Source organism: Monodon monoceros, unplaced genomic scaffold, assembly GCF_005190385.1.
Source record: "Monodon monoceros isolate NGI ecotype Baffin Bay Population unplaced genomic scaffold, NGI_Narwhal_1 Super_Scaffold_9, whole genome shotgun sequence".
Classification (NCBI taxonomy): Eukaryota; Metazoa; Chordata; class Mammalia; order Artiodactyla; family Monodontidae; genus Monodon; species Monodon monoceros.
The window spans coordinates 36489772-36512687 of record NW_021703786.1 but is presented as its reverse complement, the minus strand read 5'-3'; the positions used below and the strand labels follow the sequence as shown (position 1 = coordinate 36512687).

The following is a 22916-nucleotide window of genomic DNA, read 5'->3' as shown; positions in this document are numbered from 1 at the left end:
TGGGTTGTGAGATACCAGGCAGTAAGTTCTCAGTTCTTTAGATTCTTTCAATGTCGTTTGTCCACCCTCTGTGAATATCTTACTGCAACCCCATGTTCTTTGCTCTTTACCCGTTCTTTCTCTACAGCCCCTAAAGTGTTCACAAGCTACTGTCCGAGCGGGATGCCTGAAGCAGCAGTGTCCAGCGCGTGGTCTGGTCATCCCGGGAGTCTCTGCTTGGGATTTGTCTAGAAACCGCCAGGCTGGAAAGCGAGCCGGAAGCTGCGCTGAGGGCCGGGACGTCGCCATGACAACGCCGCCCAGCGCAGGGGGGCGGGGAAACGCGAGCGCGGACGTGCCTGCTCCCGACCTGCTAGGCAGGGGCAGTAGAGGCCCGTAGCGTCGTCAGCGCAACGGCGCCGCGCGGCCTGGGGGGCGGGGAAACGCTAGTGCGGAAGTCCCCGTCCCCGGCCTGCTGGGCGGGGCAGCCGAGGGCCGGCGCGTCGCCATGGCAACGGCGCCGCGCGCGGCCGCCGGAGGCTTGGGGAATGGGGCGGGGCCTGCGAGCTGGGCACCTCCTCCCGTCCCACCGCCCAGCCGGCTCCTCCCACCCCCCGGGCCTGCTGCGAGGCTGCGACCTCTGCGCCGGCACGGATTTGAAACCTTTTTGTGGCGGCGGCGGCGGCGGCGGCGGCGGGGACCGCTCGGAAAGCTTGCACGTAGGGGCGCCAGGTTCTCGTTTTTCCGATTTCCCCTGCGGGGTCCCCACACGCGGGTTCTCGGGTGGAATTTTGCGCGGGGAGCGGTCGCCCCGTGGGCGGGCCCGGGCCTCTCTCCAGGCCTGTGGGGCGCGCGCCGCGGGGGCTTCTGGGCGCGGGCGGCCGCTGCGTCGCGGGCGGACTGGAGTCCGGGCCGCGCAGGGCGGGGAGGTTTTGAGAAAGTTGGGGCGGGTCAGCATGTCCGGGTCCGGGCACCTGACGGGGTCGTGCCCGGGTTCCAGGCAGGCGGGAGCACTTCCCCCCGGAGCCGGACGGCGTCCTGGGCCCTCGGGGTGAGGGGCGGCCCCCGGGACGCCCGGCCCGCCGCCGGCCCGCTGGCCACGACCCAGTGTCCCGGGTCCGAGTGTCCGAGGGACGTCCATGCGAGCGGCCTGTGTGTTGAGGGTCGTGCGTCCTTCCTGTTTACAGGTGCGTGGACACGGGGTAGAAAAGGCCGGTGCGGGGGCACGAGCCGCCCCGCAGGGCTCAGGCTGCGGCCCAGCCGCCCCCCAGCCGTCACTGGCACCCCCAGGCCTCGGCGTGCTCCCCCGTCTCCAGGGTGATGCCGGGGCGCGGTCAGTGCCCGGTAACTGTCCAAACACCCAAAAGGGCGAGCCGGGTGAAACAGGCACCTGTAAACCGGCTTCATGTACCGGAGGACGGTTTTCAAGTTTTGTGTAATGATCCGCCATCTATTTAAAGTATGGTTTGATTGAACAAAATTGACTTCATGCAACTTTGAGGAGTGTGTTTATTCGGGGCCTGATGTATGTGAGGTGTGTTCCTTGTTGAGCGGTGTGGCTGCTTTTCCCCAGGACCTTTAATGTTTGTGGCCCGCTTATGCTCTGCTGACCCCTATGACAGCTAAGCACCTTGAGAAGTTCTTAGCCCGTTTTGTAGCTGTCCACATAGACACAGGTTTAAAAAAAGACAGTGCCGGTGAGTTAAATAAAAGACATGAGCCAACTATACTATAGCTATAAGCAAGACTCACCCAGTTTACTTCCTTTTTTGCGTTTGCACTAATTTATGTGACTGGCAGGCACACTCTATTTTAAACCTAAGTCAAAGATACAGCTTTCCTTATTTTTTAATTCTAATAATTTAAATCTGCAATTCTAATAAATCGTAATAAAACTTTTTGATTAGCTGGGACTAAGTAGATATAACCTACTTATAAGATGTAATTTCTGTAGCAAGAATTCCTTGAAAGTTTGGAACGATAACTTAATTTTTTTTTCATTTTGTTGGAGAATAAATAAGGGATAGGAAAAGCTGAGTTTTAGCTTTTACCAAGTATCACACTGATTCTTTATAGTGCTTTTTAAAAAAAATGTGTACTCCAGTATCGCATGTTATTATAGCAATTATGATCGTCTTTCTACTTTTCTCCAACTTCTTTACTAGTTGGAGATATTGCTGATTCATATTTAAATGGCCAAGAGGTCAGATATGGATCTGAGAGCTAACGGTTTCAGAATTTTAGTTTGAGCTTTATGTTTAATTTCACGACTTTGGGTCTTTTTACTGAGTTTTCGTTTCTCTAAACACTAACATCTCCTGCCTGTGTCAAAGATTTGTTGCGAGTTAGTGATTATTAGGAATCTTTTTGTCTAGCTGCGGGTGCTCTCAGGCATATGTTAGAGTACATGGGCAGGATGAACTGTTTAAGCCTGGAAATACACTTCCAGGTCAAAGCTGTGCTTAAAATTCTGGGTTTTTGAGTTTCCATTTGTTTGTTCATCCACTTGAATAGTTGCTTTTCAGCTTTATGATCTAACATCCAGCAGTGGTATCCTAGCCTTCTGTTGCCAGGTACGTAACTGATGGAGTTACCTATGAATGCACCTAGTTACTGTAGGAATGCAGAACAAAACCACACAACCAAGCAATGCCAAGCCAACTAACCAGTCAGCAAATGCGCTTAAATAAAATTTATCTTAACCAAGTCTTGAATTTGAAATATGTTTCTTCTACTGTAATGCAGAAGGTACAACAACCGGTTTTGGTAAATAGAATTAAGGGCAATAGTATTTCTATTCTAGGGGACCTATTTGGTACTCAGAACAGAATTAAAAAACAAAACAAAACAAAACACAGGCGTGCCTTGTTTTATTGTGCTTTGCTTTATTACGCTTTTGCGTTTTTTACAAATTGAAGGTTTGTGGCAGCCCTGCCTTGAGCAAGTTTACCAGTGCCATTTTCCAACAGTGTTTGCTCATTTTGTGTCTCTGGGTCACATTTTGGTAATTCTCACAATATTTCAAACCCTCCACCCCCGAAAAGGTTACAAATTGCTGAAGGCTCAGATGATGGATAGCTTTTTTTTAGTAATAAAGTAATTTTTAATTAAGGTAAGTATGTACATTTTTTTACCCTAATGCTATTGAACACTTAATAGACTATAGTATAGCGTAAACATACCTTTTATGTGCACTGGGAAAGCACAATGTTCGTGTGACTTGCTTTATTGCGATGTTTGCTTCATTGCTGTGGTCTGGAACTGAACCTGCAATATTTCTGAGGTTTGCCTGTATTAGGCATGTAAAAGTAAGACATTAATCCCTTTAGTTAGCTTTTATTTACCAGTCGATTGATTCTTCAGCTTCTATTATGTGCCGTGTAATGTGCTAGGTACCTACTAAGATGTGTCAGTCACGGTCCTTGCCTTTCAGGAGCAACTCACAGATGGTGGCAGACCTGTAAATAGTACACAGATGTGTAAAAAAGAGGTAACAGCGTGATGAATGCCGTGGCACAGATGTGAGCAGTACACACTAAGATGGAGAGATGAGTCTGGGATGTGTGGGGCAAGCTCTACTCTGAAGTGATGTTTGAGTTGCATTTCTTGATGACTCCATGCAGCGGGACAGCCTGTGTGATCCTGTAAGGGCTTGGATGTGTTTGCAGAATGGCAGGGAGTTCACTGGTGGGGCATGGTCATCTGTGCACATGTGTGTGTGCGTGTGCGTGCGTGTGTAGGGAGCTCAGAAGGCAAAGGCCCTGGCAGGCCGGCCTAACTTTGGGTTTGGATACTGTCCCGTGGCAGTGGGCGGTGGAGATAGGAAGTGATGTGCGGAGCTTTGTACTTGGGACATCTCTGGTGCCAGTGAGGACTGAAGCAGGGAGAGTTAGGGTGAGTCGGCGGTGGGGAGGGCTTGCTCTGAGAGAGCGGCAGTGAGAATAGGCACACAGGCAGGTTCTGAGACCTTTCTGAGCGTTTGTTGCTGTGTTGGCTCACGGGGCTTAGCGAATGGGGACGGCGGAGGGGAAGGAGTCAGTGTGAAACAGCGAGGAGGCCCCTGACAGTGATGGAGGTCTCGGCGGCAGGGAGGACGGTCAGCGCTTCCGACGCGGGGGCGGGGGCGAGCACGTGAGGATGTGTTCCCGAGGAGGCGAGTTGGGCGGTGGAGGGAAGAGCGTGCCGTTTTCCTCCCAGGAAGAGGTGAGCTTCCCACGTGGAGAGTCAGCGGAGCTGCAACGGCTTAGGGGCTTGTAGAGGGCTGGTAAAAGTTTCAGGGCTGCCTTGTGGACGGCGAAATGGGAGAAAACGGAGGATTGCGGTGGGACCTCAGGGCGGTGCCCGTTTTCTCCAGCAGACCCTCAGCTGAGGAGCGAAGGACCGTGTCGAGCGGTCGCTGTCGTGCGGAGTAGGGAGGAAAAGAGGCCGATCGGCCGGAGGGCGTTTTGGTGGGCGGCAGCGATGCGGGGGGAGCGCTGGGTCCAGCCCGCTGGCGGGGGCCTCATAAGAGGGGCGTTGCGGGCGGGCTTGCGAGAGCCGTGGCTGGGAGCGGTAGCGTGGACGTCAGAGACTGCTTCCCTTCCCGGCACGGCTGCCTGCTGGCGCGGGGGGAAGATCCCCGGCAGGGCTCGTCGGGCCCCGAGGGAGCCGCCGGCCCACCGCCGCGAGCTGCGAGGGACGGCCGGCGGCCGGACGCAGAGGGGCCGGGTCCAGGGCCGTCCGCGCAGGGGCTGCTGGTGTTGAGGTGGGCGCCCTGGTGAACGTTAGGGGCCCGCTGAGCAGAGGGAGGGCGTCTGTGCAGCAGGGCCACCGCCGAGGCACACCGGAGCCTTTCCCCAAACGTGTGGTTTGTAAACCGGCCAAATGACAAATTGGGGACCATGCATAGCGTAGAGATGGTGCGCATCCTTACCAAGGCATTTCGAACCTAAGAGGAACATGTGGACTCTTGGGTATATTTTTAACGTAAGAAATTTTGTCAGAAGCTCTGTGTCTGATTTTGGGGGTCCACCCCCTTCATTTTCAGTGGTTTTCTTCCTGATTAGGAAGAAGTACGAGGACTAGTATTTTACGTTTTTTGATGGAAGTTAAACATTTTACATTTACGTACGGTTAAAATCGCTTTCTTGGTGTGCAGTGTGATGAATTTTTACACAGACTCAGAATGGGTTTTTATGACCTCGGGCGCAGAAGGCGCGGGACAGTCGCAGCGCCCCGTGTGCTCTCCTTGCGCCCCAGTGCTAACCAAGTGCGCCACCGAGCTGTTCTGTGTGCCTGTAGCTTTTGCCTTTTCCGGGATGCCGTACGAGTGGGTGTCGTCGTACAGCACGCGGCCCCTCCGGGAACGGCGCCTTGCGCGTCGCGTCCTCGCGCATGGACGCTCACCCGTGTGGCGGGGCCTGTGGGCGCTTCCTTCCTCTCTCTGCCCGAGCGCTGTTTCGTCCTGTGGCGAGGCCACCCGGGGGAGGGACACGTGGGTGTTTCCAGGGTTTGGTGGCTACAGAAGAAGAAAGCTGCTAGAAACATTACATCCGGGTTTCTGTGCGAATAGAGATTTTGCTTCTCCTGAATAAATGCCCGAGAGGGGGATTTCTGGCTCCTCCGCTAAGGGTATGTTTAACGGGGTGGGCGATGGCTAACCTTGCCTTCCGGAGTGGCTGCACCGCTCTGTGCTCCTCCCAGCAGTGCGTGAGAAGGCCTCTCGCGCTGTGCCCTCAGCAGCTTTGGTGGTGTTTGCCTTTTTAATTTTAGCTGTCCTAATAGGCAGGTAGTGATATCTCATTGTGGTTTTAATTTGCATTTCTCTAATGATTAATGATGTTAAGCATCTTTTTCACGCGCTTACTTCTCAACTGTACATCTTCTTTGGTAAAGGAACTAATTTTTTTTGCTGATTACTTTTATTGGGTTGTTTGTTTTCTTATGGTTTAGTTTTAAAAGTTCTTTACTTTTATTGGGTTGTTTGTTTTCTTATGGTTTAGTTTTAAAAGTTCTTTATGTATTCTTGATATAGGTCCTTTCTGAGGTAAATGATTTGCAGTATTTTCTCCCAAGCTGTAGCTTATCTTTTCAACTCCTGGAAAGAGTTCTTTGCAGAACAGAAATTTTTCATTTTGATACAGTCCAATATATCAATTTTTTCTTTTACAGGTAGTGCTTTTAGTGATATATCTAAGAAATCCTTGACTAACACCAAGTCATGAAGATTTTCGTCTGTTTTCTTCTAAGAGTTTTATAGTTTTACATGTTACACTTAGGTCTGTTATTTATTTTGAGTTAATTTTTGTATACAGAGTGAGGTTATTTGTTTAAATTTATTTATGCATATGGATCCCCAATTGTTACAGCATTGTTTGTTGTAAAAACTATCATTCCTCCATGAATTGTACCTTTGTCGAGTGTCAGTTGTCCACATTTGTGTTGGTCAGTTTCTGGACTCTCTGGTTTGTTCCATTGGTCTATGTGTCTTATCCTTTCACCAATACCATATTGTCTTGACTACTGTAGTTTTATAGTGCATCTTAAATCAGGTAATGTGAGTGTTCCAAACTTGTTCTTCTTTTTCAGGATTGTTTCTGCTATTCTAATTCCTTTAACTTTCCACGTAAATTTTAGAATCAGCTTGTGTATATCTACAAAGAATACTGCTGGGATTTTGATTGGAATTGCATTAAATCTATAGATCAATTTGGGGGTATTTAATACTACCTTTGATCTCTTTCATGAGTTTTGTAGTTTTCAGCATACAGATCTTAATATTTTAATTTTAAATCTTCTACAGGCTGAATTATGGAAATGGGAAGCGAAGAAGAAAAATGGGAGAAGCTGGATGCGGAATTTGATCACTTTGTGGTAGATATGAAGCCCTTTGTTCTAAAATTACCCCATAGGTCAGGTAAGATTATGTTTGAAAATTACGTTCTTAAAATTAATTTTTTTCTTTGTATTATTTAGTCAAACCCATGAACTTTCAAAATGAAAAGTGGATTCATTTAATAACAGTTTTCATCTTAAGCTGGTAAAGGATTGTTTACCTTGAGCTGTTGGAGGGTAAACAGAAATTTAGTCATGGTGAACTACTGAACTGTGGAAAGGTATTATTACTGTGAGACCACTTCTCACAGGTCATGAGCTTAAATTGCATGGGTCTTTAAAGTTAGCTGTAACTGTTTTTTCCTGCGTCTTTTTCCTCCTACCATGAAGATGGTTCTTCTTTCAGGAGCCTACTGTCCACCTGTCTCTGACCCTTTTGTTTATCAAAGCAGAAAAGAATCTGTTAGTCTTACATGCTCATTGGTTGACTGACTAAAATCAAGTGTGAATGCGTTTTTGTTGGCATCTTGTCTGCAATTCCTAACCTTTTCTCCTCTGTGAGTCTTTGTCTCAAGTAAAAAAGGTTTATCGGAGAGCAGTTGAAGAGAGTTTGAGGGGCAGGGAAGACCCTCTGAGTCATAGTAGGCGTAAGGCTGGCCGTAAAGGTAAATCTGATTTGGGAGCTTTTGCGAGGAGGGTTCGGAGTGGGACCAGGAGACCGGCTTTTACCCCAGTGTTGTCCAGGTTCCCTGTTTCTGTGAGGTGTCTGAGTCAACTTCATATTCAACATGAGGAGCCGACTCAATGTTAGATCTTTATTCCAGGGATCTGCACTGGGAAAAGGGAGCGCAGTGTATGAGTTACGCATTCTGTGGTCACCCATCGTACCAGGCAGGGCCTGCAGCCTGTCCGGGTCCAGGGTGGCTTGGCATGGTCTTCCCTTCACGCCTCTTCCTCTGCCTTCTTCTCTTGCCTTGTTGGATGGTAATCTCTTCTTTCTTCCTCTGCTTTTCTTAAAATGAATATTTCCTGTCCCGTGGCTCATTCACGATTTGTTGAATTAGTATTTAATGATATTTCTATACTGTGTCCTCTTCTGATACTCACTGCCTTTTTTTACCTTCTTGTCTTAGATCTGCTGATTAGCATAAGTGTATATTAAAATCTCTCATTATAAATGTACTTCAGACTATCCTCATATTTCATCTTCTTTTTTTTTAAAGATGCAGTATCACTTTTTAAAAATTAATTAATTAATTTATTTTTGGCTGCATTGGGTCTTTGTTGCTGCATGTGGGCTTTCTGTAGTTGGGGCGAGTGGGAGCTACTCTTCCTTGTGGCGCATGGGCTTCTTGGGGTGACTTCTCATTGCGGTGGCTTCTCTTGTTGTGGAGCACGGGTGCTAGGTGCGCGGGCTTCAGTAGTTGTGACTCACGGGCTCTAGAGCGCAGGCTCAGTAGTTGTGGCGCACGGGCTTAGTTGCTCCACGGCATGTGGGATCTTCCTGGACCAGGGCTCGAACCCATGACCCCTGCATTGGCAGGCAGATTCTTAACCACTGCGCCACCAGGGAAGTCCCTCATCTTCTTTTAAAAAGGGATTTGGGGTACATAGAATTGGATTAATTGTAATCTTTGGTTCATGACTCATTGTCAGTATGTATTGGTACATCCCTGACCCTCTTTTATGTAATTAATTCATAATGAATGCTCAGAAACTCACATCCCAGTCAAGAACCTGAACATTCATAATAACTTAAATTTCATTATAGTTAACTTCTACTTTTGATAATGGTTTTCGCCATTATTTTAAATAGAGGAATTAATTTTTTTCATTAGCCAGATTGTTGTACTAAGTTCTATTCGTCGACTATTATATGGATCTCAGTTTGCTGCAGGGCACATAAACATATAGTTTGAAAAACTGTTTGCTTAAGTTTATCCGCTTTAGTTTGTATTTTCTTTTTGCACAAAGTACACCTGATATTTCAAGAAGTTTGTTTTGTGATTATATAATTTTCAAAGCTAAAAGTACAAAAGTTATTTAGAGACTACCTTTCATACGTGTAGTGATAAATCCAGTATGAGCAAAGTGTTAAATCTGCCCCAGGGATTTTTGTAGGTAAAACAATAAATGAATATGACCTTTAGAAACTAAGGCATTGAAGCAGATTTATGATTTGTGTTAGATATATAATCCTCAAATTGAGTTAGACTGATAAAAGATTAATGTCAAAATGGTTTTCCTGAGACCTAAAAACAATTCTGTGTCGTGGTAAGATAAGATAGTCAGTAGGTCATTATATGTGGATCAAACTGTGCTACATTTTTAAGGTAGCTTTTAAAGGGATAATTATTTTTCAAAATTACATGTAAATATGTAACCCTCAATTGTTTTTAGGGAGGTTAAAAGAAATTCCTAAATAAATCATTCACAAATCCCTGAAGATTACCAGTTTAATAAATAAAACATTTGAGATTCAATTTTAGATTAGGTTAAAAATGCTAAATAAGATTGCATTCGCTCTCTCTTGGTTTGTGTAATGAGAATTACAAGAAAGATTTTTCAACACAACTGAAATTATTTTAGAGATGGTTTTACAACAACCTTTTTTTTTTTTTAAACATCTTTATTGGGATATAATTGCTTTACAATGGTGTGTTAGTTTCTGCTTTATAACAAAGTGAATCAGTTATACATATACATATGTTCCCATATCTCTTCCCTCTTGTGTCTCCCTCCCTCCCACCCTCCCTACCCCACCCCTCCAGGCAGTCACAAAGCACCGAGCTGATCTCCCTGTGCTATGCGAACAGCAACATTTTTGTCTCAGATTTATTTGGTAGCAATCCTGAGATCTTACTACTAGTTTAAAGTTAAACTCTAGACCAGGGTGGGTTGGCAAACTGTAGCCCTTGGGCCACATCCAGGCTGCTGCCTTTTTTATAAAGTTTTATTAGAAGACAGCCATAACCATTTGGTGACGTGTGGTGTGAATGGTGTGTGGCTGCTTTCATGCTACAGCGGCAGAGTTGGGTAGATATCATATGGCTGCAAAACCTAAAATATTCGCTGTCAGCCAAGCCCTGCTGCAGACTAGAGCAGATGTTTTATGGGTCTTTAATGTAATGTTTTATTTTTTGAAAACTCAAGTCTCTAACAGCTCCTCTGTATTTCTAGAGCGGCAGAGGTGTGCACTTTGGATTAGAAAACTGTGTGAGCCTTCAGGAACAGGAGCAGGGGTCACAGGCAGGAGGAATCGGAATCTGTACGCAAAGCTCTTACTACACATGCTCAGGCGGGGGGCTCTCGAGGGCCCTTTCACCCACCGCCCTGAGCCAGGGACGCTGAAAACTTTACCTTCATACATGGTAGGTGTCTTTGACCCAAAAGATGCATTCGTTTGTTTCTCTAAAAGTGTCAATTTATCATCCCATTTGGGAATGGTCATATTATTAAGCTACAAGTCCTAGAAAATATGTTAGCTAAAACTATTTTTTTGCTCCCTGATTCAGTTTTTTTCCACCTTGAATGGAAATCAGATATTGAGCTCTAATGGAACCATACTTAATTGATTTAGTCATCCTGCAGTATTCTACAATATTTCTAAAAACATTAAAATGAATTTTTAAATATTGAGCCTTAATTTCCCACTAATTTTCACTGGATTATGTAATAATTTATGGATGTCAGTAAATTCTAGTTTATTAAGCTCTTCTGTATGTATTATTTAATGTAACGAGAGGTTGGATTGAATTACCTTTTTTTTAAGTTTTTACAAAAAATTTATTATTTATTTATTTATTTTTGGCTGCGTTGGGTCTTCATTGCTGCGCGTGGGCTTTCTCTAGTTGCAGCGAGTGGGGGCTACTCTTCGTTACGGTGCGTGGGCTTCTCATTGTGGTGGCTTCTTTTGTTGCAGAGCACGGGCTCTAGGTGCACGGGCTTCAGTAGCTGTGGCACGCGGGCTCAGTAGTTGTGGCTTGCAGGCTCTATAGTGCAGACTCAGTAGTTGTGGTGCATGGGCTTAGTTTCTCTGCTGCATGTGGGATCTTCCCAGACCATCGTGTCCCCTGCATTGGCAGGCGGATTCTTGTTTTTTTTTTTTTTTATTATTTTTTGGCTGTGTTGGGTCTTTGTTGCTGCACGTGGGCTTTCTCTAGTTGCGGCGAGCGGGGGCTTCTCTTCGTTGTGGTGCGCAGGCTTCTCATTGCGGTGGCTTCTCTTCTTGCAGAGCACGGGCTCTAGGCGCCCGGGCTTCAGTAGTTGTGGCGTGTGGGTTCAGTAGTTGTGGCTCGTGGGCTCTAGAGCACAGGCTCAGTAGTTGTGGTGCACGGGCTTAGTTGCTTCGCGGCATGTGGGATCTTCCTGGACCAGGGCTTGAACCCGTGTCCCCTGTATTGGCAGGCGGATTCTTAACCACTGCGCCACCAGGGAAGTCCCGGCCCATCTATTCTTAATGACCGAAGGTAGAACATTTTCTGAAACACATTCAGATGTTGAAATATGAGTGTATTGTATCATGCTTTCCCTTTCACACTCATTTTATGGAATGGTAGGAAAGGGCTTTATTTTACTAATGTTAATAATGTAAAGGCCTAGAGACCTGTCTTGGATTTTTCATCTAGCTTGTGAGATACTGCAGGATGACTAGAAATTTTTATTTCTGGTTTTTATTGATTTTGGTTTCTCTGCCTACTGATTTGTGTGTGTGTGTGTGTATGTGTGTGTGTGTGTGTGTGTGTGTGTGTGCAGAGTAGTTAATGATCACAGAAAGAAATAAGAGAGCACATGATTTAAAAAGAACTTTTCACTTATCTTTTCATACAGCTAATATTCCTTTTGTAATATAAATCATTATTATCAGATGTATCTGTCATGTAATTTTATCATTTATTAGATTTCTTATACAGCACAACATAACTAAAATGTAAATAAGTTATCCATTTTATGTATTTTAATATTTCATTGAATGATACATTTTTATATATTTTTATGTAATTGAATTTGAGTATTTGAAAGGTTGTCACTAAACTTGATGGAAATCTTAACTGATTATCTCATATAGTACATTTTGAAAAAATAATTTTTCTAATTTTTAAAAATCAGTCCATCTATTTTGAAGAACCAAATCCAGCACAAGCCAAAGGATTGTCCAGCCCAGAAGGATTACCAGACTGGGTGATGGGCGAGCTGGGGAACGGTGAGCACAGATTCAGCGAGTCACGGACCCTTTCTTCTGGAGAAGATTGCTCTTTGGTACAGTCGCCGACCCATGTCCAGAGGTACGCCATGAACTTGGGGTTTCAAGTGTGTTTCATTATTTAGCCCATCTTTGGAACTGGTTAGTACATTCCATTTTTCCATGTTTTTTTTTATGATAAGCAGTTGGTTTACTTTATATTTTTGCTATGAAGTTGAGGGCTATGAAGGAATGTTGTATAGTTAAAATAACAGTTTTGCTTTTCCATTTGTTGTATATTCAAGATTATAGTATGTTTTAAGCCGCTTTTTGGATATATGTTAAATATTTCTATCTAGTCCACTGCTTGGAAAGTGGTGCCTGAAAATCTTTAAATGACACAGTTCTCTGTTTCCCTTTATGACAAGCATGAATTAAGAACATTTCACTGACTTCAACCAAGTATAACATCCTCCATATCCATCTTGAAGCTTATGCTTGAATTTCTGTCCTTTTCCCCTCATTGAACAGTATTCGTTTTGATTTAATAAAATAATGAATGCAAACATAAACCCTATTAAACTGTGCTTTCTTACTAGAGTACTAAGCTTAAATAGGATTTTTAGTACAAATGAAAGTGAACTTCTAAGTTTTTTAAGTACACAATAAAACAGTTGTTGTTGTAGTATAACTTTTGGCCTTTAGGACGGATAGATTTAAGTTGGAATTTTATCAGATTTTGAGTTTTACCTTTGGCACTGTTCCCTGAAATGTTAAAGTATTGGACGGTGTCAATTCATACATCACTCCTCACCATTCTCTTGGTAATTTTAATTTTTGGAATTTGAATAGGTTAACAATGTAATCTTTCTTTTCTGCTATAATTTTTGTTGGTTTATTCCTTAAAAGATACAGCACTCTGATTAGTAATTTGAAGTGTCTTCGTAGTTGTTATAGTCTGGTTATGTTTTTCAGACCTCAGGTATTATGGTGGAAAAGAACAGGTGAACAGAAAGCAAGAGATCCAGCCCATATGAAATTTTTTTATTAGAAAGGGGAAACAAATTAATATGGAACAGGAAGAGGTGATATAATTAAGGACATGTTTCGGAAGGGTGAAAAAGAATGAATAGATGAGTCCATAGCAGGTGGTATTAAATACTAATTTTTGCCTTCCTAGGAGATTTAGAAGCAGAAGAGGTGTGACTGGAATCTTTGTTAGCTGTGTAGCAGTAAGTTGGGGTGTAAGGAGATTGTGGTCTCGTTACAGAGACTGAGGCAGGGACAGTGTTCTTCCTGTCTGCACGGTATTTCCAGTGCCTGGCCCTGGGCGGGCACCTGTGACCAACGGTATGAGTCTTAGTTTTTGGTGAGTGCCTACATGAGTCAGTGAATGGGCTGTTAGGCAGTGCCACACATTGAATTTATTCTGGACACAGCCTCTTTGAGACAGGCATATTGTGGCAGAGAGAATGGCTCGGCTCACAAGGATTTGCAAAAAGTACTGTTAGAAAAAGTTGAGGGAAGGATAAATTTTAGAAGAAGTTAAGAGATGTGTGGTTATAGGCTACAGAGATGCCCTGTTTGTGTCCTAACCTTTTTATATTTTTAACAATGCAATTAGTAAAGGCAATGAAGGAACTGGAAAAGACAAGTCTCTTTCTAGTCAAGTGTTAGAATTTCACTAAGGCCAAGGCCAAGTAGGGCTGCAAAAACAAAACTTCTCAGGGGTATCTTTACTTACATGCTTCTCTTAACTTAACTTGATCTATTTAAAAATTTTAATTTGCATGTACATTAATTAACAGATATTTGTAATTTTACGTACATGAAGGCACTTAAAAATAAAACTAACATTTACTTCATCTAAAGGCAATACAATTGATTTAAGACCAGATACAAAATGTGTGAGATCAGATCAGTAGTGGTGGTGGAATCTATTGATGGTCTGTCTTCATATTTTTTTCTGAAGTTGTTCCTTTGCTCTGAGTGGTCATACTGTGCTGCTGAAAAAGTTAGAATCTGCTCGTGTTGACCTAATACATCTCCTCCGTTCTGCAAGGAATTGTTTAAAAAGTTTAAGAGGCTTATAATATTTGACACATGTATGTTTTTGTAGTGAATAATTTATTGTTACTTAGAACTGAAGTTTAATGCTGCCTCATAAATGTTACAACCACTTCAGCTTGTCCTTTGAACATCCTCTTTAATCTTAAAAGATTTTCCCCCTTAGTGTTTCTTTTTTGATCACTTTATAAAATCCTGCTTTACTTAGACCTTTTTGTATGTGAAGTATTTCTAATGGCATTTTAGATTATGCTGTTTGTGTCCTAGCCTTTTTATATTATTAAAGATGCAGAGTCCTTTTGAAGCCTCTTTGTTAGGACTCCCTATTCAATAGAGATGGCACCTTTCCTTTACCTTTATTCTTCCTGTAGGATATGGCATGTAGCCTCATTCTAGACACATTAGAAGTATTATGAGGTCATATTCTATCAGGCTTATTATCATGCTTTTTTCCACCAAATACACATTGCACACTAGTAAACTTAGCATTTCACTTCAGACAGTTTCAACACATAACTAGTCCTGTCCTGGTTTTATCCTTTGCTTTCCTTTTTCATAGTTCTTGGTGTAAGCTTATGTTATTACCCATGGTTTATTTTATAAAAACCACTTTCCAATTTGCCTTGCCATTTTATTAGAGCTCTTCTATTGTATTTAATGTCAAATAGCTGCTTCCTTTCTTGACAATGAAATACTTGAATTATATGTGAATTTGGAGCATGTTTTTACAAAATGTTACTAATGAGACCATAGACATAGATCTCCTGCCTGTACTGTTTGGTTAATTTCATTTAGACAACCATGCGATACATCCATATAAATTACTTCCCGGTCATCTTTCAGGTGCTTACCATTGAGAGATGGTAAAGATCCTAATTGTCTTTGTGGTACACAGAGTTTCAGGTGGCCCCGAGATCCTGCTCTGGGTGTTGACAGCCTTGTACAGTCCTTCCTCCTTGAGTGTGGGCAGGACCTGTGAGTGGCTTCTAACCAATAGAGTATGGCAGTGGTGATGGGCTGTCACGTCCATGAATACATTACGATACATAAGACTCTGCCCTGCTGGCAGACTGGCTCTAGAGGCTTGCTGTCTTTTCCTTGCTGGCTTGAAGAAGCAGGCTGCCGTGAATCCCATATCCAGAAGGAACAGAAGCTGCTGACAACCGTGACAGTGGGGAAGCAGATTCTTCCCTCATTGAGTCTCCGGATGAGAACCCAGCTCTGGGCAAATCCTGATTGCAGCCTTGTGTGGCCTTAAGCAGAGGACTGAGCTCGGCTGCACCTGCACTTCTGACCCACAGAAACTATGAGAAAATGTATGTGTTGTTTAAAGCTGTTATGTCTGTGGTAATTGGTTATGCAGCAATAGATGACTGATACAGTTTTTATCCTCATTTTAGAAAATTATGCAGTCTATATATGATGCACGCTCTTTGTAAAAACCTCAGTGTAGAACTATGAAGGGTAAAAAGAGTCCTTCCCTCCATGTTCTTGCTTCACTTCCCTCACGAGAGGTAGTTGGCATCAACAATTTGGTGTGTATCATTCCATAGTACACACATACCCACACGTATGTAATTAAAAATTATAGGGCTTCCCTGGTGGCGCAGTGGTTGAGAGTCCGCCTGCCGATGCAGGGGACACGGGTTCGTGCCCCGGTCCGGGAAGATCCCGCATGCCGCGGAGCGGCTGGGCCCGTGAGCCATGGCCGCTGAGCCTGTGCGTCCGGAGCCTGTGCTCCGCAACGGGAGAGGCCACAGCAGTGAGAGGCCCGCGTACCGCAAAAAAACAAATAAATAAAAATAAGTTGGCTTGTACTACATGTATTGTTCTTTGGTCACTTAACTGTGTCTTAATCCTGTGTCACGTAACCTGTGTAATCTTTTTCATCACAGATAATAATCCATAGCATAGATTTACTGTAACTTACCCTTCTCGTTGCTTTTGATTCGTTAGTGTTAAAAGAACGCCTTAGTTAACATCCTGGTACATATATCATCATGCACCTGTGTGTGTTTGGGCTATTAGTGATGCTGTAGCTGGGCGCAGTAAAACATTTAATGGGTGAGCTGTTGGTGGGATTATTAGTAGGTTCAACACCTTGTGCAATGGTAACAAAAATATATGGGCTAGTATGGAATGATCTCTAAGATGTATAAAGTTCAAAAGAAGTACATAAAAGTGTAGTAAGCTTCCATTCGTGTGTGTGTGTGTGTGTATTTTAAAGAGGCTATATGGATACGTATGGGTACGCGTGCATGGAATATTTCTGGGTGCCACGTACGAAACTGTTTTACCTTTAGGGAGTGGGAGTAATCTGGTGTGAAAAGTTCAAAAATTTTTTGTACACATGTCTATGTTATTTTTAATACTCACACATTTTTTGATAGATGGTGTCAAGTTGCCTTCCAAAACACTATCTTATTAAAATGCTTGGGCATACACACTATTTACAATAGTGATGCACATTAATAAATCTAACCATATATAGCAAATATACAGATTTAAACATAAGAATGAAATTTTCCCAAGGAACAATCTCAATGTTTGTGGATTTCACTTGTATTTCTAGTTTGTTAAAATAGGAACCAAGTGAGGCAAGTTGTTCGTTTATGGAGCACCTACTGTATGCTAAATACTCTTCTAGAAATCTTTTGTAAGTTATCTGATTTCATCCTGTCTGTAATTCTGTGAGGTTGACAAAATTGCCCTTTGTATTTATTGATGAGGTAACAGCTTCAGTAAAAGGTCAATAAACTTTCCCAGTGATGGATTCAGTATTGGAATCTAGGTCTTTGTGATTCCAGACCCCATATTCTTTCTGGTGTTCCATGTAGGCATGAGTACTTTATGCAGCAAACATGGGAACTTCACTATAATCCATTTTTTCTTCACTTGAGCTGTGTTAGCAATCTTGGGCGACTATACCTTTGTTCTTGGTTATTTCTAGGTTGAGCTGAAATGAGGCAGTTTGCCTTTGCTCAAATATCACTTCTGACACTTGGCAACCATGTATCCTCAGGCAACTTACTTACTTTCTCTAAACCCCAGTTTCGTCTCCTGTAAGTTGGAGATGGGGGTAGTACTAACGTCAGAGTTGTGTGGGTGAAGTGCATACTGCACGTCGAGCTTCTGACCCGGGACCTGTGAAAGTGCTGGCTGTTGCTAACGCCATCATCAGTGGTGCGGGGATGGTTACTTTAACAGGCCACACAGGGGCTTGCTTGTTAGAGTGACTGCTCTTTTGCTTCTCTCATTATCTAATCTTCCCAAAGGGTATTGTCTTAAGATCCATTGGTCATTAATTATTTTCAGTTCCTAAAAGTCATTCTGTGTTCCTGAGAGAAAGAAATTAATGCTATGCAGAAAAGTTCAGATTGTAAGTATGATTCCTGCACACTTTCAGAATAAAGAGAGGTAATAGTATTTTAGAAGAGGCTTTTGGGAGTTCCTTGGTGGTCCGCTGGTTAGGACGCAGTGCGTCCACTGCTGGGGCACCGGGTTCAATCCCTGGTCAGGAAACAGATCTTGAAAGCCACGGAGCGCGGCCAAAGAAATAAAAAAATAAATAAAGTAAAAATAAAATAAAAGAGGTTTTGAATCAGTCTTTATTTAGATAACTCAGCAAGCCCCCTTTTCCAGGATAGAGGGAACACAGTGTGGCTGGCCCTGTTTTTAAACATTTTATCACAGCCTGTATTAGAAGCTGCCTAAGTGACATTAGACTTCAGTTCTTGTCGTCTCTCTGTGCTTTTTTCTGTGCATTATCCCAAAGACAGACACAAAGATAATAGATTTTATTTTGTCCTCCTGTTCTGTGAAAAATGTTTTGAAGCTTCTTTTTTTTTGTGGTACACCGGCCTCTCACTGTTGTGGCCTCTCCCGTTGCGGAGCACAGGTCCAGCGGCCATGGCTCACGGGCCCAGCCGCTCCGCGGCATGTGGGATCCCCCTGGACCAGGGCATGAACCCGTGTCCCCTGCATCGGCAGGCGGACTCCCAACCACTGTGCCACCAGGGAAGCCCTGAAGCTTCTTTTTAATGGCTTGTAATTTTTTTTATAACTTTTCAGTCAAGTATGATACGGTCTGGTAGCTTATCACCAGAGTGTAGTTAGGTTCTGGGATAGGGGGCGATGAAAAAGAATGATGTAATACCCCTTATTATTTCTACTGGAAACTTTGGTTAAGAGTTACGAGTTAGGAGAAAGCAAAGAGGAGAGATGTGGAATCAATGCCGACTTTTAAACACTGCTTCACGGTGGAGGAGAGACAATGCTGCTTATTTTAGAGGACTTCACTGCTGAGAAAGAAGTCAGCAGTTGTTTACATTTCCTCAGATGCCACTTTATAAAGAGTCATCATCCAGATTGCTTAAGAATTGTAGGAGCATGCAAGCAGAATTATTGTTTATTATATATGACTTTTACCATATTAGATTTAGGTTAATTTTACATAAATTAAAGTTTTATCTTTTGATTTATGTTGTGTCCTTCAAATAACAAATATGTTCATACCTTTAAGAAAGGACTTGGAGAATAATTATCCTGTTTTAAATGAGTATAGAGGACTATAATTTCTGCATCTTGCTTTAATGAGATCTTTCCATGGGTTATTTGATGCCAGATTTTAGTTTGGAATGAAGAATCTAATTATAGCCCTGCCCTTATGGAAAATATGATTTGCTTTACAATGAGCCTCTTTATGATGTGGTTTTCCAGGAATGCATTGTGGCAAAGAGCTGAGACTGTGTCCTTTAAAAATGTCTCCCAGTACAGCCAGCGTTTCATGTGCTGGTACAGTTTAAGAACATCGCCAGCAGATGGTGACCAAGTATAATGAAAAAATGTACTTATGGTTGAGTATGTTGATCTGTGTGAAAAAACATTTTTCACTTTAAAAATATTGATTTAATTTTTACTCTGTATACTCAAACAACTATAGTAGATAGAATCTTTTAAATTTGTTAAACTCCATTTCTATATGTAAATGGCACTGACCTATAAATAGCCCCTGCTTCTAAATTGTTGGATGAATTTATAGGGGAGCTTATCATTACCTTTCCTTCCTAGGGTTTCTTTATGTCCATTGGCATAGATAATTATGGTTAGGGTTACATGTAGTAAAACATCCTTAAATATTATTCTCAAAAAGTACATTCATTTTATTTAAGAATTGCCCTGTTGATTAGGCAAAGATACATTCTGCAGTAGTACATTACATCTCTTCATTCCATACGTACACTACGTATATTCTGCAGCAGTGTAATACAGCGTCCCGCAGTGGTGGGAATGTTCCGCAGCTGTGCTGTCCAGTATCACAGCCACTATTCACATGTGACTGCTGAGCACTTGCAGTGTGGCTACTGTGGCTGAGGAACTGAATTTTGGGTTTTAATTAGTTCAAGTAGCCATATGTGATTAGGGGCTACCAAGTGGGGCTTGGAGTTCTAGACCTGGGTCTTCCTGCCAGGTGGAGAGCTGCTGTCTAGGTGGGCAGTGGGAGGTGGGTGTTGGTGCATCTAAACTGCCTCTGCCTCCGGGAGAGACCTGTGCTGTGTGCTTACTGCACTTTGTGGGTATCTCCCTTCTTTGGTGAGGATCGCCTGTGATCAGCATCTGGTAGCTTCCTGTTGGTCAGTCTAAGGTTTAAGAGGACCTCTCCCCAACAAGTTTTTTTGGAAGAAAGAAAAATTAATCATTTTTCTTAAATTAATGAAAGAAAAGTCAATCTTTTTCATCATTGTGTTTGGAGAGAACGTTTAGTGAGGAACAAATGTGATTAACTTGGTCTTTTTGCCAGAATGCACACTTGTTAGGTAGATGTTTAACCTTGAGCTCTAGGGGTAAGACTGCTTCATAAACAAGGGATGGAAACTTTCTTAGGATCCTCAATAGAACAGTATGTTTCACACCCTCATGGGACCACTTAGCTGCTCATTAATTTTCAACAGTGATGTGCTAATTAAATATCATTCTTAGGTATTTACCAAGGCAAGGCCAAGTGACAACAATTTGTAACTGAGATGGAATAGCTTTGAAAATAATGGCCTTGCATTTCTTTTAGGCTTTTTTTTTTCATTGAGTCAGATTTTTGACAAATATAGTCACTTCTAACTTTTTAAAATTTTTTAACGAGTGGGGCTTTGTAATAAGTATCTCTTTGTTTCACAAGCAAGTTTCTTTTTGTGAGATCATAATATTGAACAGTTTAGTTCTGATTGTTCTTTTAAACAAAAAAGGATGACAGTAAGCTTATATGTGTTGTAAAACTTAGAGGGAATTAAAATACTCTCGAGTGTTGATACTATTAAACCAGAGATATATTAATAAACGTTGATTTAAATGAGTGACTTAAAGCTGGTTTTTAATTTTAAAATCAAATGTGTTATTTTAAAGTAGGAAATGGGGAAAAATACGAAGTCTTAAAAAGTTTATGAATCTCTGATCATTTTTTGGTTTGGTCAAGCTTCTCATTTATTTAAAATTTAGTTTTGTTTTTCTTTTTATTCCTAATAAAGTTCTCTTTGAAATATTAAAATAAATATATTGTGGATCCGTGGAAGTTATTTTCATTTTCTTATTTTCAGTGTTATTTGATACTTTACTGCGGTATTAATTGTTGCTAATTATTTTTGTGTTTCATTGATATTTAGCAATACCATAAGAAAACTATTCCTCAGGTGGTATATAACAGTATACTTGCTGCTCAGATGAATGCAAAGATGTGAAATCTAAAGTTAGTTCTCATTTTAGTTTTCTGATTTACAAGGCAGTAGTTGTATTACTCTTAAAAAGTTTTACCTCTGTGAAACATAGCATGTATGTAAAAAGTGTATGAAAATGACAGGTACAATTTAAAGAGCAGTTAGAAAATAAACATCCTTATGCTGCTAACCCAGCCAAGAAATAGCACATCACTACTCCAGGAGACCTTCGGCCGTGCCTCCTCCCCCTTGTCCTGAAAGGCCAGCGCTCTGTATTTTGTGTTGATCATTTCTTTGCTTAGATCAAGATAGAGAACATGACCAGCTCTCCAGAAACCTCTCTCTCTCGCTCCCTCCCAGTCATTTATCGTCCCCGCAAAAGGTGACCACTATTCTGCATTATATCAACATAGGTTGGTTTTTGGTTCATAAAGTATTTTCACTTTTTTCCAGCTTCTTTTGTTCAACATTATGTAGTGAGATTGATCCATGTTGTTGCATTTAGCAATGGACTTTTCTTTTATTACTGTGTGAATATATCACATTTTTATGTCCATTCTGCCATTGTTGGATGTTTGGGGTTGTCCCAGCTTTTAGCTATTACAAATAACCCTGTGAACATTCTTTCACATGTCTTCTAGTGCACGTATGTATACTGTGTTGACTTGGAAGTGTAATTATGGTAGATACTGTCAAAGAGTTTTCCAAAATGGTTATAGCAATTTACATTTCCACCAGTAAGGCTTTCAAAGTCTGTGGCTCATCGTCTTTACCAGTACTTGGTTGGTCAGTTTCTTTTAGCTTTAGCAACTCTAGTCTGGTACATGTGAGTTTTAATTTGCATTTTCCCTCATGACTAATGATATCGAGCACACTTTTCTATGCTTGTTGACCATTTGGGTATCTTCTTTTGTGAAGTTCCTGTTTGTTCCCATTTTAATAAAAATGGTTTGTCAGTCTTTTCTCCATTGATTTGTTGCAACTCTTTATATATTCTGGAAACAAATTCTTTGATACATGTATGGCAAATGTCTTCTCCCACGTTCACTGGTATGTTCTGTTGAACAATATTTAATTATAATATAATTATTTTTAGTCAGTCATCTCTGATATTCTTTTTTGCATGTGTCCTGTTTAAGATTTCTTACCTTGCCTGTCTCAAGATCATGGGGATAACTTCTAGAAGCTTCCTTATTTTACCTTTCTCATTTGGATATGTGCTATATCTGGAGTTGATTCTTATGTATGAAGTGATGTAGGGGTCATCCCCCCACCCCTCCTGTGGATAAATGATAGCCATCTGACCCAGTATCATTTAAAAAAGCTATTTTTCCCCACTACTATAGTTGACACTGTTATTGTAAACCAGAAAATCTTACTTCTGTGGGTTTCTGGACCCTTGTCTCCTCCGATGGTCTCTTTGTGTGTGTACTAATACTAACTACACTGCCTTAGTTACTGTGGCTTTAAAATAAGTCTTGATTTTTGGTAGTGTAGTGCATGCACTCCAGGTTTCTTCTTGTTTAAGACTGCCTTGACTCTTTTTGGTCCTTTGCATTCCCATATAAATTCTAGAATTATCTTGCCGGTTTTAATAACACACTTACACATGCCCCTGTTGAGATTTTGATTGAGAATGCATTGAGTCTGTAGATCAACTTGGGAAGAATTAATATCTTTATAATATGGAAGTACTCCAAGCCCCAGGCAAGCAATGCTCTGCTCTCTGTCACTATAGTTTTGCCTTTTCTAGAAGTTTCTGAGTGGAATCATGAATTATGTAGTCTTATGCATCTGGTTATTGTTTTTGAAGTTCATGTGGCATGTATCAGTAATTCATTCCTTTTTATTCCTGAATGGTATTTCATTGATGAGTATATTACATTTGTTTATCCACTGACTCGTTAATAGATATTTGGATTGTTACCAATTTTTAATTATTCTGAATAATGCTGCTATGGACATTCATATACATATTTTTGTTTGGACATGTGTTTTTCATTTCTTTTGTGTAGATATCTAGCAGTGGGTTGTGTGGTAAGTGTATTTTTAACTTTTTTAGGGAATCAAATCATTTTCCAAAATAGTACCATTTGACATCCCCATTAGCAATATGAGTGTTCCAGTTTCTTCACATCCTCAACTCTTGGTATTTTCTGTGTTTTAGATTT

The 22916-nt window shown here is 41.9% G+C and overlaps 1 protein-coding gene across 8 annotated transcripts in view; it reads left to right on the top strand.

Annotated features, from left to right (window-relative positions):
• The first annotated feature begins 569 nt into the window (after window positions 1–569).
• Window positions 570–22916, top strand: part of CEP112 (centrosomal protein 112) — a 415782-nt gene continuing 393435 nt past the window's right edge. For 5 of the 8 annotated variants that reach the window (XR_003792074.1, XM_029213161.1, XM_029213162.1 and 2 more), the window contains exons 1-4: window positions 570–698; window positions 6761–6874; window positions 9973–10163; window positions 11902–12077. Coding sequence is in view for 7 of the 8 variants with exons in the window: in XM_029213161.1 (XP_029068994.1) it covers window positions 6769–6874; window positions 9973–10163; window positions 11902–12077 (473 nt within the window). In the remaining variant the exon portion in view is untranslated. Of the gene's footprint in view, window positions 712–945; window positions 1167–4132; window positions 4183–6760; window positions 6875–9972; window positions 10164–11901; window positions 12078–22916 lie in introns of those variants that run through there. The other 3 variants (XM_029213158.1, XM_029213159.1, XM_029213160.1) reach the window with 3 other exon arrangements.